The sequence below is a fragment of the Polypterus senegalus genome, chromosome 3, assembly GCF_016835505.1.
Source record: "Polypterus senegalus isolate Bchr_013 chromosome 3, ASM1683550v1, whole genome shotgun sequence".
Classification (NCBI taxonomy): domain Eukaryota; kingdom Metazoa; phylum Chordata; class Cladistia; order Polypteriformes; family Polypteridae; genus Polypterus; species Polypterus senegalus.
Window position 1 is genome coordinate 231,161,171 of NC_053156.1, and position 18,740 is coordinate 231,179,910.

Genomic DNA, 18,740 nt, shown 5'->3' on the forward strand with positions numbered 1-18,740 from the left:
GATGCCTGCTTCTCCATTTTTCATATGTATGTGGCAGCTGCTGAAGATGACCCATCATTTTTAGAGTAAGAAAATTCTTTACCTTGATAACCAACCTCAGATACACTGTTCAATGTCAATAAACAGCTATGTCAGCCAAGGGCAGGTGCCAAGAAAATGCTGTAAATCTGGTATATTTTCAACATGCTACCATTCTGCTGCTTATTTCCTGTCGGTGCTCTTGCTTTTTCTGTATTGTAACCCCCATCACTCATCCATATGGTAAATTCCCAGACATTTAATTCTAAATTCTCTCCAATCTACCCAGGCAATGTGTGCCTGTTTATCAACTTGGGTGCAAATGTCTACTTCCTTATTTATGCAAGTAGATTAATTACTGTTTTTATTTTTCATATGGACTGTGTTAATGAAAATAGTCCTCCTACAACAACATATTCTTTCAGTATTTGTCTAACAAATGCAAAATACTGTCAGTACAAATGTGAAGGAATCCAAAGTACTGATATGAGAAATTCTAGTTACTAAATTATTTCCATGCATCTATAGTTCATTGCGTGAATTTCAAAGAAAGGTGTCAGCTTCGAGGGTGCCTATTGGCAGATGGATCCCAGACCTCCATTCCTTTATCTCTTCACTTTTTAAACATCCTCATAGGATGTTTAACCTCTCTCTCTAGCATTGTGCATCAGTCACTGATCCATTCTTTAGTAAATCCAGAGATTGCAATGAATTCCCTTTGTCTCAGTACAAGGAGGCCGTGGAACCCAGTATGATTGAACTACTGGATGACTCTCTGTGGGATTTAAACTTAGACCTTTAAATGATAAATTGGGTTTGAAGGATAGTGAATATTTCCAGACAGTTAATCACATTACACCGATGTCATACCAGACCGATGATCTTTGCCAATGGCAGATAAGCTTAACATTACCGTTTACAATGTAAACTTATACTGTAGCTTGGATACCTACAGGCATATTTGCACCGGGAGAGAAAAACTCTTACATCATCTCTGACAGACTCTTTTTTTTCATGTGTATGTACTTTGATATAAAACTGTCTCAAATCCATTTTCAAAGCATAATATCTGATAATTGTAAGAATATTTGTTGTATTACATCCTTAACTCATGTGTATGTAATGAATTATTGCTATCTTTGCTAGTTTTGAATTAATTAATTTTCATACTTCTATGATCTCCGTCAATTTTGTTTATAATTAGTTAACCGGGTATTGTCCATTTACGTTTGTCTATGTTCTTTGTCCTTTTTTGGGAGGTTCCACAACAGGTGGGACAAAAAAGACATCATCACTCATGAGCCCTCCCTCTGATTATTTAAGCCAGAAAAATGGATGTTCGAGCAGCAGTTCATTGACGTTGCTGAAAGTGGTTAGGTTATTATGTTTTCTGTATTTGGATTTTGCTGTTTTTTCATTATTCTGCTCTGTTTTTTAGTTTGTATACTTGGATTGGGACGGAACAGTGGGTAGCGCTGCTGCCTTGCAGTTAGGAGACCCAGGTTCGCTTCCTGGGTCATGTTCTCCCTGTGTCTGTGTGGTTTTCCTCCGGGTACTTCGGTTTCCTCCCACAGTCCAAAGACATGCAGGTTAGGTGAACTGGCGATTCTGAACGGTCCCTAGTGTGTGTGTGTTTGCCCTGTGGTGGGCTGGCACCCTGCCTGGGGTTTGTTTCCTGCTTTGCACGCTGTGTTGGCTGACATTGGCTCCAGCAGACCCCTGTGACCCTGTAGTTAGGATATAGTGGGTTGGATAATGGATGGATGGATGTACTTGGATTGCATTTTGGGACATATTTGATTGCCTTTTAGACAACTCCTTTTTTACGCTTTTCAGCATTCTCGTTAAGCTTTTCTATAATAATAAACAAATCTTCTGTTTATAGAGATTGTGTGTTACCCTGTCTTCCACAAACCAGGGGTTTAGGGTTATCCAATCTTTTATAGGGCTTTTTAATATATTTTGCAATATTTCCTTACATTTTGATCTTTTAAGCTAGCTTCCCATTTATGAGGTCTGCTAAGCCAAAGCTTGCACATAGTAGTTGAAGTAAGTCAGCTTGGGGTGATCCTCTTCTGGGTTGGCCAGTGAAGGTCATGACCTGCATTTTGTAGAGCATTTTGGAGGCCTCTCCTCCATTTTTGCCTTATCTAGGTGTACAGTTCACAACCATATTCCAATTGTTGAGAAATGCTTTGAAACCACAATGATCTATATTTGGACAAGGGATGTGGGTTTGTTGTGGCTGAAATACATGTTTTGAGATTGCTGCCTTTCACCCTAATACATGTCACCACTACTGTCAAATCTACATGCCATTCACCATGTGCCCACAGTCTCAAATGAATCAAAACTGTCATTTTTATGAATGATAACCTACAAGGTGTCAAGTTTCACAACCAGTTCAGTGCATTTCATGGTGTTTTGGTGCTTTTTAGTTCTACATCATTTGTCTGGCAGTCTTTGTATCATTCCAGAATTAAAGAAAGGCACTATACATACTCCAGCAGCAGCATACTGATAAAAAAAAAAACAATATTAAATTAAAGAGTGATAAAAATGCAGGTATAACAGACAATAACTTTGTATAATATTAACGTTTACCCCCCGGGTGGAATTGAAGAGTCATAAGGGCATGGTCACATGGTCTCATTGGCCATTTTTACCCTGCTATAAAAGCAGACCAGCAGAATATTCCACTAAGTGAACTAAATGGTGCTAGGCAGTATACCGGTTAATACCAAAACACTTTTTTTTATTTTCGTTATGATATGGATTTTTCTTATACTGCAACACTGATTTAAATAGCCTAAACAACATTCGGAATGTGGTACAGCGGGAAACTGTTTAAGGGGGTACCTTTTTTCACTGCTACACCGCTAAACACGCATACAATGGAGTACATGCATTAGTGGAGGTATTGAACAGTGAAAATGGACAGAGAACATTCCAGAACTGAAGCTGGAGCAGACAATAAAATTGAGCATAATGACACAGAAGAACTTTTGCCAAAAAAAGATGCTGTGTCTGTTGGCTGGAGATCCTTTGGTTTTAAAAGTTCGGATGTGAACCATTATGTTCAATGTGTGAATACTGTTTCTATACTACTGGATAATACTGCAAGCCAAGTTGTACTTGTTTTATTTTTTTTCAGTGCTGTGTAATGTACCTGGGTATTGTGTAATAGTGTGACGACATGTTGATTTTATTCTCGGCCTTTCTTAATCTCGACACTTATGATGAGAATAAAATTGACATGTTGACTTTATTCTCGACATTTCTACTTTAGTCTTGCCATTTACATCGAGATTAAAGTCTAAAAGTTGACTTTATTCTCGTAATTTGTCATTAAAGTAGAACATTGTAAACTAAACTTCATCTTAAAATTAATATTTAATTTACTAGATTTTCTCAAACCCCGTCAAATGTTATGTAGCACATTAAATGCTGTGTTAAGTGTTCCCGAAAGCCATGTTAATCTCTATGTGCTTTTTAAACTGACTTCCTCTTGCACTAACAGGAGGCGTAGGCAGCGATCACCACAAAGAATACATTAATTTCATGATATTCCTGCTCCCTGAACATTTAGAATGCTACAGTAAGATAAATACTTGATATCATTTTCATGATGAAATACATTAAGGTGGGATGGATCTATGAGTTTTTTCGTAGGCCCTGGTAATTCTAGTCTTCAAGCATGTACTAATCATGTGGGGGCACGGTGGTGTGGATGTGGCACTGCTGCCTCACAGCAAGGGGGTCCCGGGTGTTGCTGCCTTGAATTTGCATGTTTTTCTGGTGGGTTTACTTGGCGTGCTTCAGTTTCCTTTCAAAGTCATGTAGGATATGGGGTTTTGTTATGCTATATTGACCCGAGTGTATGTATTGCTTGTATTTACCCTGTGATGTGATGGCGCTCCCCGTTCAGGATTTGCTCCTGCCTCGCACACAATGCTTGGTGGGATGGGCGCAACCCTGAATGGACGGCATAATTAAACATGTATAACGAAGATTTTTTAAAAGTTCTGAACACTTCGTGGGCTGTTTATGACTAGTTTTATTTCACAAAGACGTTTATCGTGTGGTGATTGATTATGTGGAGAAAGAAAAAGAAAGGATAGGAACTGGGGTTTTGGTACGCCAGACAGAGACAGCACGAATGTAATAAAGAAAGCCCACTCAGAAGACCATCCATTGAATTCTGTGTTCGTGTCTCTGACCAACAGATCACAAACCCAACATTTACACAATATTTAAGTTAAACTTGTGCGATACCCATCAATACATCCAGTTTTTTGGAGCCTCGTCACACCTGCCATAACGTTCTCTACTCTGAATGTACACCTGGGGACCCCTTACTGTAAGGAAGCAGCATTACCGCCACACTACCGTGCATGTTTAATACCTGCTTAAATGCATTTCATCATGAAAATGATATCAAGTATTTATCTTAGCATTCTAAATTTTCAGAGAGCAGAAATATCATGAAGTAAATGTATTCTGTGCAGCGATTGCTGCCTGAGTCTCCTTTTAGTACGGAGGAAGTCAGTTTAAGAAGCTTGTAGCGATTAACAACTGGGTCGGGGAACAAAACACAAAGCATTTAATGTGCTAAATTAACTTATGACGGGGTTTGAGAAAATCTAGTAAACATTGATATTAGGATAAAGTTTAGTTTACGACATTCTACTTTAATGACAAAATAAACTATGAGAATAAAGTGAAAATGTCGACTTTATTCTCGACATATAGTTTTTTTTTTCTTCACTGTGTCCATATTTTTTTTTTTCTTTACTGTGGCCCTAATACGCTTCCATAGGGCTATACCTCAAACAGCATTATAAATGCAAGTTGCAGTTTTATTATTTATGTATATAGCTTAGCTTGAAGCAAGGTACATATTAATGCAATTTGCTTTAATGATGATTCAGTTGGTAAAGATGTCATCACCAAGTTGCACTTGTTTTATTTTATTTTATTTTTATTTGGTGAATACTGTATAATTCACCAGGGCTTGAAGTCTTGAAGTAATAGTATTATTACTGGAAGTTGCACTGTTATTTATTTTATTGTTATTTATTACTTAAAATATTATGCAGTTTAATGATGGTAAAGTTGTTTAAAAAGTCACTTTAACGTGTCATGGACAGAGATTGTTAACATTAACAGAAAGTGTAGTTGATTTACAAAAATATTTACTATTTATTCCTTTTCTAAGACATGTTTAGTAAAATACAATTTTTGACAAGCACCTCTGGATATTTTACTAAGTCTAAATGCCTCTTTGGATGGTTAAAAATATGTTGTCAAAATTTTAGTTTAAGTTGTTTGCAAAATTTGTTCAATAAAAAGGTTCTATATTTTGACTGCAACTGTCATGCAATGTGTTTCCTTCTCTTCATTAGTGCCACCCCCTTGAAAACTGTCACTGTATGGGGCCATGCAAACCTGTATTAATACTTGTGTGAACATTAAAATGTTTTTTTGTACATTGTACAATTCTCATGACAGTGGAATAGGATATTCTTAGCCAGTCTACTGCAGTAATTGCAATGGAAAATGTGGTTAACATCTACTCATGCATGGGAAAAAAATACAGTTGAATACCGTAAAACCGGTATAATTTTGAAAAATACCGTGATATGAATTTTGGTCATACCACCCAGCACTAGAACTAAATGAACAAGCCTTACTTAATTTGACAATTCAGCTGTATTCCAGCCAACGTGGCAAGTACAGGAGTTTTTCTGAATAGTCAGCATGGGTTCAGAAGAGGAAGGTCATGTTTCACCAACATGCTGGAATTCTATGAGGAAGCAACAAATGGATATGATCAAAGTGGAGAATATGATATTATTCATCTTGACTTTCAGAAAGCATTTGATAAGGTGCCACATGAAAGGTTGGGCATCAAATTAAAAGAAGTAGGAGTTCGGATAATGTGTTTAGATGGGTGCAGAATTGACACAGGAAACAGAAGGTTATGTTGTGAGGAACGTTTCAGAATTGGCTGATGTTAATTGTAATGTTCCACAGGGGTAAGTGCTAGGGCCACTTCTATTTTTAATATATATCAATGATTTGAATAAGAAATTAAGTAACAAGCTGGTTAACTTTGCAGATGATTCCAACATAGGTGGATTGGCAGATAATTTGGAAACTGTTAAATCATTATAGAAGGACTTGGACAGCATACTGGCTTGGCTAGATTTGTGGCTGATGAAATTTAATGTCAGTAAATGTAAGGTATTACACATAGGAAGTAAAAATGTTAGATTTGAATACACAATGGGAGGTCTGAAAATCAAGAGTACTCCTTATGAGAAGGATTTAGTAGTTGTAGTGGACTCTACACTATCAACTTCCAGTGTTCAGTCGCCATTAAGAAGGCTAATAGAATGTTAGGTTATATAAGCACAATGTATAGAGTACAAGTCCAAGGAGGTTATGCTCAAGCTTTATAATGCACCGGTGATGCCCCATCTGGAGTACTGTGTGCAGTTTTGACTTCCAGGCTACAAAAAGGACAGGCTAGAAGAGGTCCAAAGAAAAGGGTCTAGGTTCATTCCAGGGCTACAGGGGATGAATTATGAAGAAAAATTAAAAGAGCTGAGCCTTTTCAGAAGATAAGAGGAGACTTAATTGAAGTGTTTAAAATTATAAAGGGAATTATTACAGTGGATTGAGACTGTTATTTTAAAATGATTTCATTAAGAACACAGGGACAGAGTTGGAAACTTGTTAAGGGTAAATTCCACACAAACATTAGGAAATTATTCTTTACACAGAGAACTAAAGACACTTGGAATAAACTACCAAGTACCGCGGTAGACAGTAAGACTTTAGGGACTTTCAAAACTAAACTTGATGTTTTTTTTTAGAAGAATTATGTGGACAGGATTGACGGGCTTTGTTGGGCTGAATGGCCTGTTCTCGTCTAGGTTGATTTAATGTTCTAATGTAAATATCATCTCATCAAAGAGAAAGAGGGCAAGTTGTGTTTGCTAACTGAGGCAAATAAGCATTTCCTCTTGGCCTGCTCCATCCAAAGTTATGAATGAAACTTAACATGGAACTGTAGCTTGAGAGTTCATGAAACTTCTATTGAATGACAAACAAAACCTCAGAGAATGGTTCCAACATTTTCTATAGCATATCTATTGTTTCTGCATTTGTAGTTACAACATTGATATGTTCATTATGAGAAGGTAAAACTGTTATTTCAAAAATGCAGAAAATTAACTTAAATCAGCATGTCATTCATACACAGTGTTCTGTTTTTGTCTACGATGTGACACAAAACAAAAACATAAAATGCACCAATAAAAAAATAGGTATGATAAAGCCGAGACAATTAAGTACATAAAGCAACAATTTATAATTTATAGTCAATAAGTTTGTAACAATAAATATCACCAAGATGTTCACAGTAATAGACAAAAAAAAAGAACACGCCATACTTCTAGACCTTTAAGGATTAACCATGATGTATGCCTCTCCTTGACGCTCTTATTGAAGTGGGAGCTTATAGAACATCATAAGGCTGAAGCAGAAATAAAGCCGTTTGTTATTTTTTGATATATTTCATATTTCATGACAACATTTACAGGCACATTGTCTAATAATAAAGAGTGAAATTTATCTGGAACATACTCATAATGTTTTGGAACATACAGTATATTAAAATGGTTCCATTGTAATCAAGTATCTGCCAGTAAAACGGAAACACTCATTATAAAATTGGCAATTTTGGTCTGGTACTCATACAGATGAATTGCATACAGATGTTTGTGGTTAAGTTAAATACTTAAAAAGTGCTCTCAACCACCATTTAGGATAGCTATGGTTTGCCCAATACTTGACATGAGTGAGGGAACTTGGATTGTACATCAGGATTTTACACCACCAGATTGTCCATAGGAATTTCCTGACATTAGCAATTAAGATTTTATATACATAAAACTGGGCAATTCAAAAGAAACTTTTTTAGTTTAAGTAATAATCAGAAACATTTCCAATAACAAATAATGCCGAGTTTCAGAACTGTATTGAACTTAGGCCTATACAGTATATAGATTTCCACTCAGCTCCTTTAACTCTCCACATCAGAGACATGCCCTTTTAGTGCTAATACAGATTTGTGCCATTTTTTTTCAACATGTGCATTACTTCTTGTTTCAGTGCTGAAAAACTCTCGTTTTTTTTTTTTTCTCCAATCGGGTTAGATGTTCTTGACAAACGTTTTTCTGGGAGGTTTATTTATCACATGCATATGCACAATCGAAAAGCCTGCCTTGAGTAACTGAAAACCATTTGTATTGGTTGAACAAACTGAGCTTTGCTTACAAGACTTTGGCATATTCAGCTACGTCTTGATGTCAAAAGTGTGATTTGTGCAATACTTCCCTGGATCAGTGGAATGATTGTTAGGTCATCAGAACTTTTACATAATTTACTCAACATTCCTTAAAACATTTTACAAAATTATATATGTTTTTTTGCATGTTAACCTTGTGCTTTTATTATTTTTTTTCTCTTGGCTGTCTGTTTGCTGTTCTGTGTCTGTGGTGAGTTTGTTTTGCTCTGTAGATTTGGTTTAATGTCAGGCAGTCACTGCCATTTGTCAATGTAGGAACAGGTGAGCAAGGAAAATCCTTGAAGTTTCAGTGTTAAGACTTTTCAGTTTATCTTCTTTTTCTGCCTAATAGTACATTTCGCAAGACCAGGTGTGCTTTTCTTCATGTTTCACTCGCTATAAAATTCTTAGTTACTCAGTAGCATGTTTTGTTCAAATGAGTATTTTTATTCGTAATGTGTCTTACGGTTATGCTAAAAAGGAACTCAAAATTTAAAAATTGGCTTCTCCAATTAGTCATCTCTTGCTGACTTAGAACAGTCACTCTAGTCAAAGAATGCCTTGTAGCATCTTGTCACTGTAAGATTCCACAACTGAATCTATCCTGTGCTTCAGGTGTGGCCAGGATTTAGCCTCCTGTTTAGTGAGACCCACATAGACAACTCTACTTCAAACCAAATGTGTTTTCTTGTCTTCCTTTATAACGTCTCTGGGCTTTGTGTCTTACTTCAGAAGGCCTTGATTGGAGAATGTCAGTATGTTGATATTGATAACTTTCTTTTTGAATTTCTGGAATATTATTCACATTTTAGAGATTCTGAACCAGCATTTTTCCACACAGTGTAAATAAAAGAATTATTTTATTTTTAATGTTGCTGTGGTTTCCTCCGGGTACTCCGGTTTCCTTCCACAGTTCAAAGACATGCAGGTTTGGTGCATTGGCGATCCTAAATTGTCCCTAGTTTGTGCTTGGTGTGTGGGTGTGTGTGCGTTTGTGCCCTGCAGTGGGCTGGCGCCCTGCCCGGGGTTTGTTTCCTTCATTGAGCCCTGTGTTGGCTGGGATTGGCTCCAGCAGACCCACGTGACCCTGTAGTTAGGATATAGCGGGTTGGATAATAGATGGATGGATGTTGCTGTGCTAAAATTCCTGAGTAACTGTGACTAAAAAAGCATTGGTACAGAGTGAAGATATGTAGGTGTAGTTATGTTAAGATGGCTCACCTAATTTCCTGTAAACAGGATTCTCTTAACAAATGATTCCCAATGCAATTAGAAAAAATTAATGCTAAGACAGTCAACTGGTGGAAGAAGGAAAGTTGCAATAAATTTGTTTAACCAAATAGATTTTGTGTAGCTCTGCAGAGAGGGATAGTACGAGTGTTTTTGTGATAATCACACATTAGGAGAGGTCAAGTACACATTAATTAAAAAACAAAATGTTGTTCATAATCCTTAGTCAAAATTCAAAACTACTGAAGTCATAGCAAGAGAGAACCTATTATTTTCTTTATTTTGCTCTTGCACTAAGTTCTTGTGAGTCATTACTTTGCTGATCAAAAGTTAAGATGCCAGAATATGAGTACCAACATTTTTTAAAGCAGTAATGTGTCACACTACCATCAAGTACAACCTTATAAATAATGATAAATATGAATAAGAATGAAAAAAATGACTACTATAATTAGAAAAATTAAATAAATCAACTAGTAGACTCTCTAATGTTATTTTGAAAATACTAGCAATAACTGAACGAAGTAAAACTGTTCTTTTAAGCAAAATATAATGCTGTCTGCAAGAAATATTAGTAACTCATTAGTTCAGGTACTACAAAAAGGCATCTATTATTCATTTACAATTATGGAACAAGACCTAAACATAGACTTCTTTTGGTCTTCATAATGCTTATAAAACATCAGTAGGTAGGTTAATTATCTTTGTGAAGTGTGGCATATTGACATGATGGTAAAATTACTTGTTAATATGAAGTATTCATAGGTCTTATACTAAATATGTAATATGAAGACCTCAGACCACTCCAAAGTTTTGTTAATAGGTCACAATAGAAATAAAATCCTGCAGTACTTCTTTATACTCCCTGCTTTGTGCCCCAATAAATGCAAGTTATCACCAATATATTAATAACCCAATTGTGCTTCACCCACTCAGAATATGGAACCAATGTAGAAAGCATTTTAAGATGGAGAATCTTTTCTCTGTGGCACCTCTACATGAGAACCACCTTTGTCAACCCTCGCAAACATATGCAGTTTTTAATATCAGGAAAACATTTGGGATTAAATTGCTTAGAGATCTTTCTATAGACAACATCTTTGCATCCTATGAACAACTACATTCTGAAAATAATTTTCCAGCAACACATTTCTTTCACTATCTTTGAATCAGAAACTTTGTTAAACAGATCCTGCCAGATTTTACCCATCTCCCACCTTCCTCTATGCTGGAAAAAATATTGCTCAGTTTCGAGGACTCAGACAGCATTTCTGCAATATATAAAAATATTTTACAGTCCCTCCCTTTCAAAGATCCAAGAGGACACTGGGAAAAAGATCTATCACTCAACATATCAAAAAAGGAGTGGAAGGTAGCAATGCAGAGAATTCACTCAAGCTCCATATGCGCAAATTCATCTTATTCAACTTAAAATTATACATCGAGCACGTCTGTCTCGCTTGAAACTGTCCAAAATGTTTCCAGAGCAAGATCTAACCTGCGAACGCTGCAATCAAGTTCCAGCCTCACTGGGTCACATGTTTTGGGCCTGCACCAAATTAACATCATTCTGGACAAAATATTTTAAGTGCCTTTCAGACAGCCTTGGTGTCACAATCCCTCCTAACCCATTAACAGCTGTGTTTGGTGTTCTTCCAGTTGGGCTTAAAGTGGAGAAGGACAACAAACTGTGATTGCCTTTACTACACTATTGGCACACACACTTATTTTGCTAAACTGGAAGAATCCTAACTCTCCTCTTTTAAAACAGTGGGTAACTGATGTTTTATATTATTTGAAATTGGAATAAATCTAATTCTCAGTTAGAGGATCAGTGCAGAACTTTTTCAAAACCTGGCAGGATCTAATCAATAATATTATAGAACTAGCAAAATACCCGCGCTTCGCAGCGGCGAAGTACTTCATTAAAATTTTTATTAAGAAAAAAAATTAACCCTTTTTAAACTGAGGGAAGATATGCCAATAATTATTTGTTAAGGATCTCTATGTATACCATGTTGTCAGTTCTGCCCTTCGGTTGTAACATGACCAAGCTGTGCGCTGAGCTTACTCTTGAGCATGTAACTTACAGTTGGCCATGTGAACAGTAATCTTGTCTCAAATCTCACAGCTTGGATTGCTGCTGTCATAATCGGTTTCAGTTTCATGGTTTGTTTCAATTACGACAGTATTTGCAGGATTTGTTGTGTTGAAGTGACATTCGGCATCTGTCAAGCGTTGTAAGCACACAACCGGTTTCATCGATAAAATCACATCCAGCTTTTGAGAGTTTAAACATTCATAAACATCAAAGTGTCCACTATTGAAATCGTCACCTGTGAATCTAAGATGTTTAAGAGGCATTGGCGGTTGTCGAAAGGTGTAAAATATTTGGCCATTTCGGTACACTTGAAAGCGACAACCGAACAATTCAGCGGCAGCCATCAACTCACATTCAGAACCATAGGTGAAGGGCTTAAGCATTTCACTCTTCTAGTGCTCCTGTGTAGTCTAATTATCTCCTGTACCATCATCAGTCCACACCTTGAACCTGTCCCAGTCATTCAATACATAAGACAGAATGTTCCTCCGGATATCAAGAGTGAGCCTGATATGGCCGTGCAATATGTAACAAAGAGAATGGAAAAGGTAGGTGGTACAGTATCTCCGGGCATGGAAACCACTCGGTAAGTGACAGTTCTTTGATCGATAGTGATCACCTCAATAGACATGGTAATGGGGGTTGGAATGATAAAGGAAATGGGTACCTGAGAAATGTAAAGTAAGTGTAAAATACCTATACAATAACTATAATTGTAATAAACAAACAATAAAACACTTGAGAAGCCGTGGATTAAACAAAAAGGCTGTAGTTATCAGTAGGGAGACGTGAATCCCGTGGCGAAGCAAGGAGGAGAATGTAGAGACCGGAGCGACGGATGGTCTTATATAGTCAGGCAGCCAACAACGTGGGAGGCGTTGGGATGGGGGACCCAACGCCACCTCACACGGTGACCGAGGTGCAGGCTATGGACGATATATATGTACGTAAGTAGGATTCAGTAAGCGTTGGGAACCCGTGTACCAAATTTCTTGAAGATGGGCCCATAAGTAACAAAGACTGTTGAAAAGTTCAATATGGCGGCCGACAGTGGCATCATACCACGAAATAAGTACGTACATTGGTTTTGGTTAGTGCAGGGAAGCCGCCTACCAAATTTCGAGAAGATGGGGCCATAAATAAGAAAGTTCAACATGGCGGACATTGTTGACCGTTATGATCATTACATGTAGAATTTCGAAATGAAACCTGCTTAACTTTTGTATGTAAGCTGTAAGGAATGAGCCTGCCAAATTTCAGCCTTCTACCTACACGGGAAGTTGGAGAATTAGTGATGTTGGAAAGTTCAATATGGCGGCTGACAGTGGCATCATACCACGAAATAAGTACGTACATTGGTTTCGGTTAGCTCAGGGAAGCCACCTACTAAATTTCGTGAAGATGGGGCCGTAAATAAGAAAGTTCAACATGCCGGACGTTGTTGACCGTTATGCGTAGAATTTCGAAATGAAACCTGCTTAATTGTTGTAAGTAAGCTGTAAGGAATGAGCCTGCCAAATTTCAGCCTTCTACCTACACGGGAAGTTGGAGAATTAGTGACGTTGGAAAGTTCAATATGGCGGCCGACAGTGGTGTCATACCAACGAAATAAGTACGGACATCGGTTTCCGTTAAAAGTTCAATATGGCGGCCGACAGCAGCATCATACCTCCGAAATAAGTACCAAATTTCAGCCTTCTACCTACACGGGAAGTTGGAGAATTAGTGACGTTGGAAAGTTCAATATGGCGGCTGACAGTGGCGTCATACCACCGAAATAAGTATGTACATTGGTTTCGGTTAGCGCAGGGAAGCCGCCTACCAAATTTCGTGAAGATGGGGCCATGAATAAGAAAGTTCAATATGGCGGACGTTGTTGACCGTTATGACCGTTACGCGTAGAATTTCGAAATGAAACCTGCTTAACTTTTGTAAGTAAGCTGTAAGGAATGGGCCTGCCAAATTTCAGCCTTCTACCTACACGGGAAGTTGGAGAATTAGTGACATTTGGAAAATTCAATATGGCGGCCGACAGTGGCGTCATACCACCGAAATAAGTACGTACATCGGTTTTGGTTAGCGCAGGGAAGTCACCTACCAAATTTTGTGAAGATGGGGTGAGCCTTCTACCTACACGGGAAGTTTGAAAATTGGTGATGTTGGAAAGTTCAATATGGTGGCCGACAGTGGCGTCATCCAATCGAAATAAGTAAGTACATCGGTTTCGGTTAGCGCAGGGAAGCCACCTACCAAATTTCGTGAAGATGGGGCCATAAATAAGAAAGTTCAACATGGCCGATGTTGTCGACCGTTATTGACCGTTATGACCGTTCTGTGTAGAATTTCGAAATGAAACCTGCTTAACTTTTGTAAGTAAGCTGTAAGGAATAAGCCTGCCAAATTTCAGCTTTCTACCTACATGGGAAGTTGGAGAATTAGTGATGAGTCAGTGAGTGAGTGAGTGAGTGAGTGAGTGAGGGCTTTGCCTTTAATTAGTATAGATGAGCTCTTCAAGCAATGATGAAGTAAATTCTCTTCCCATTTCTTTTTCTTCTTCATTTATCTTTATCCGCCTGTTAAACTCATCGATTTATTTAGTTTTAATAGCTTTAAGTTTTATTCTGTTGGCCATCCTCTCTTTCTCAGGAGTGGGGGTTGATTTGTTTTCAATCTTATTTTTTGTAAAAATTGATCTATTTGTATGGAATGATTTTCAATAAAATCAATAAAATGAAAAAAAAATAGGTCACATTGCAGAGATGAATAAATGCTTTACTGATGCTATGAAGACCCAAAGAAGTGGATGGTAAGGTCTTGTTACATAATGGTAAATGAGTAATAGATGCATTTTTGCAGTACCTAAAGTGTTAAGAAATTATTTGGTCATTTTGCAAAAGACATATGTACTTACAGTATATTTAATACATACAACTGTAAAGAAATGCTCAACCCTATGGCATAAGAGCAGTTCCACAGGCCAAAAAAGTTTGAGGCCTATCATACTAAAATAAGACATTTTAATAAAATTTGCAGAATTTCTCTGCTTTCATTTTTTCTGAGGAAAACTCCAAAAAAGCCTTTCAATATTCCCTAAGACAGTATACAGGGGGTATCACTAGAATTGTGTATACTTAGCACCAAGTTACATTATATACTCACATGGTATTTTCTCCATGACAGCCCCAAATTGCTTGAAAAATGTAGTATACCGATTGCTGCTGTTCACTGGTTCTGTTGAATTATCAGCTGCACTGGAAACAGATGGCGTCACCGCAGTGCTGTTTGGCTCTGGCACAGCTGTGCGGTGTGGGAAAAGCTTGTTTAAGTTCCACATCTTGAATTAATTGAAATGGGGTTTCTAGAAATAAATAAAGAAAACAAAACATATTTGATCCACATTGCACAGAACAGTAGCCAAAGCTGAAATCGTGATTTTTACTTTTTAAGTTGATGTCACATCCACAAGCAAAGGAACAAAAGTAGCCTATAACATTGTATACTGCTCAAAAATGAAGGGAACACTTAATCATCACAGTCTGCCACCAAGTCAATTAAGCTTCAAGGATATCAGTCTATCCAGATAGGATGCATAAGCAATAGTGAATCAACTTCACTTGCTATAGTGCAAATAATAGCTTATCTCCCAGTTTCTCCTCAATGCTCTTGGGACCTTGTTGCAATTGCACGTATGAATGTGCCATCCTGGAGAAGATGGGCTACCTGCGCAAACCAAATCGGCTTGAGGTACCGCCTCATACTACAAGTAGTGACAAGGACACTAGCAAAATGCAAAACTACAGAAGAATCAGTCAGGAAGGATAAGGGGAGAGCAATTGTCTGTGGCCACCATCTGTAGAACTATTCTCTTTTTGAAGGTTGTCTTGTTGTTGCCTCTCCAGTGCACCTGGTGTCACTTTCATTTACATCAAAGCAGGTGAAGTTGATTCACAATCGCTTATGCTTCCTAACTGGATAGACTGATATCCTTCAAGCTTAATTGTCTTGGTGTTAGACTGTGATGATTAAGTGTCCCCTTAATATTTTTGAGTACTGTATGAATAAAGAGATAATGTATTCTCTAGGACCTTTGGATGTATTGATTGCTGCTTAGTCGGGTGGAATACATTTAAATATCTTAATGATAAAATTTGTGTTAAAAGTTCTTTCATAAAATAAGATTTCATCCTACATCAATTAAAAAACCTACTGTTGACTTCATTCACTGATATTGTAATAAGATGCATCATTTAGTCAAGTATGAGAGTGTTTTATACTCTAATCTTATTTTTCTAATTTCCCAAAGGAGGTAATACTTTATCAGGCAGCAAATCATCGTTATTGTGAGTTTGTGAATAAAAGAAAATGCATTGAGATTAAGAAGTGAAAACGACATATTGATTAGTGCAAAAGAATAAGGATGAGGCTGATACATGAATGAATTTGCTTCAAGATACATTTAATTTATGAAGGCTGGCATAAAGAACACTGGCAATTTGTTTGTAGGTTAAAAAACAGATAAACCATTTCACAAAAATAAACTTGCTGAAAAGAAGAATAATACACAACCTTTTTGCAGAAAGTTTTAGAGCATACATTAGGTCAATCTTATGAGTAGCCATGTAATGCCACATAGTGTAAAGCTATATAGATAGTTAGAACTTCATTCATTTGACTAAACTTTGGCCAAAATGTAATGCAGTCTTCAGAGCACTGCTATTACACAGTGGCACAGTGGGGTTCTTGGTACAAGTCCAGGCCTTTGCCATAAAGATAGATAGATAGATAGATAGATAGATAGCTTCGATGGCTGCTATGTTCTTAGTGTGGTGACCAGAACTGTGCATACTATAGTGTGGCTTTATTAAAATATTAAAGACCTTGAGCATTAAGCCCCTTGATTTATATTCATTGTTAATTTCAACATAACTAATCACTTTATTTGTCTTTAATTGCTTCTGCATCTTGTATAAATGATGAGAATGTTGTGTTAGTATAAACTTTTAAGTCATTTGCTGAGATCATTTCCTGTAGAGCAGCAACCTTAACCTTGTATTTATAATATTCCTATGTACTTCTTTACATTAATTTCTATGCTTTTTTCAAACTTAACTCTGAACCCTAAATCATTTTTTTTGTTTGTTTCTTATGTTAAAGTTGTGCCTACTGATGTTTACTTAAAATACCTTTGCTGACTGGGCAGAGTGATGGGATTATGTAAGCTCTTCGAAGCTCTGCTTAAGACCCTCTCTTAACTTCCATCCATCCATCCATCCATCCATCCATTTTCTAACCCGCTGAATCCGAATACAGGGTCACGGGGGTCTGCTGGAGCCAATCCCAGCCAACACAGGGCACAAGGCAGGAACCAATCCTGGGCAGGGTGCCAACCCACCGCAGGACACACACAAACACACCCACACACCAAGCACACACTAGGGCCAATTTAGAATCGCCAATCCACCTAACCTGCATGTCTTTGGATTGTGGGAGGAAACCGGAGTGCCCGGAGGAAACCCACGCAGACACGGGAGAACATGCAAACTCCACGCAGGGAGGACCCGGGAAGCGAACCCAGGTCTCCTAACTGCGAGGCAGCAGCGCTACCACTGTGCCACCGTGCCGCCCCTCTCTTAACTTCCTGAATTATTTGTTGTGGTTTCCATGTAGTTTTTTAAATGCAGGTCAATAAGTGATGTGTTTTATGCCTCTCAAAAATGGATATTTAGTTTTATTTCTTTAGCCTGGCCATTAGGTTATTATTTTTTGCATCAATATATTATTTGGCCTTTTAACCTGAACTTGATTATGCCCATGCCTACTAATTTTTTTTTTTTATTCTTTTGCTGTTCTGATCTTATCTTGTGCTTTATAATTTGATTTAAATTCAACCTGTTTGTTAAGCAACCTTGTTGCTGTCTTAAGCCCTAATCAGTTGGTATACATTTTTAGGGGATATGTCCGTAAAGTCACTGTTATCACACAACGCTGGCAGTTTTTACCATGGATTTGTACAGGAGAGGAAATGTCTGGCAAAATTACAGAGATAGGCATGCTGTCTATGGTTATGAAATGTTGTCACCTAAAAAAAGCTGCGTGCGTTGTACCTCCATAACATTTGCTCCTCCCCATAACAAGGGAAGAATCATGGTAGTGACCAGGTTAATGAAGGGCTACAATTGGAGCAGGGCTAAAACTGTGCCTCGTCTCGGTTTGGATGTCCACTGTTTCCAAACCTAGTCTGAGCAAAGGGCACATAACCATTCGGTTAGGAAGGGCATATTTAAAGAGTTGTATAAGAAATGTCCTTCTGTCAAGGGGTGTTTAAGTGACTGGGAAAAATGTTGAGAATGCATCAAATACCTGAAACAAACATATAGGGATGGCATTAAGCACAACATGCAAAATGGCATTGACCCTTTGTATCTAGATCTGGGAAGCTGAGATGGGTGGTTTACCTAATAATGCCACAAGCATGACACCTTTGAAAAGAACTCTCTTGTTTGGAGCTCCTTTGTCTACACACTCATCCACTTGACTATTATGGTATGAATCAGTCTGATGTGGTTTGATGTGGGTCACACAGAGCCTGGACAAGTTTTGCAACTACCCCTATTTTTTCAGTGAAAACCTCTCAAGTCCCGGGGGAAATGCCATTTTTTTAGGAAATGAAATTTTATTGACATGTCAATTTGCATAGAAGTAGTTTAACCTTATTTTTTTACAGACTTTTTCTAGAAGGCAAAAGGCTCTGTAATCTTTACTGAGATGTAAATGTACTGTCTGTAAAAAGTTATTGACATGAGTGATTTGGAAGGCACTACAATTACAAAGGTCCACCAGTAATAATCACTTTACCCGATTTCCTGGTGTAAACAATCCAAATCGGGCTATAGGATGGACGTTTCTTTTGTTATGGATTCAGTCACATATTCTGAACTGAAAACTCGACAGGGTGTAGGTCAACTCCACCCCTAACCCAAACAAGCTAATAGTTTTAGGTTTTGAGTTTAAGCAATGGCAAAGGTTTTAGTACAC

General features: G+C 37.6%; 1 protein-coding gene across 4 annotated transcripts in view; it reads right to left on the reverse strand.

Moving 5' to 3' along the window:
- syt2a (synaptotagmin IIa) overlaps positions 1–18,740 on the reverse strand; it is a 422,896-nt gene that overhangs the window by 58,455 nt on the left and 345,701 nt on the right. For all 4 annotated transcript variants that reach the window (XM_039748716.1, XM_039748715.1, XM_039748717.1 and 1 more), the window contains one exon: positions 14,865–15,063. In XM_039748716.1, the coding sequence (XP_039604650.1) occupies positions 14,865–15,039 (175 nt within the window). In that variant the 5' untranslated portion in view covers positions 15,040–15,063. The remainder of the gene's footprint in view (positions 1–14,864; positions 15,064–18,740) is intronic.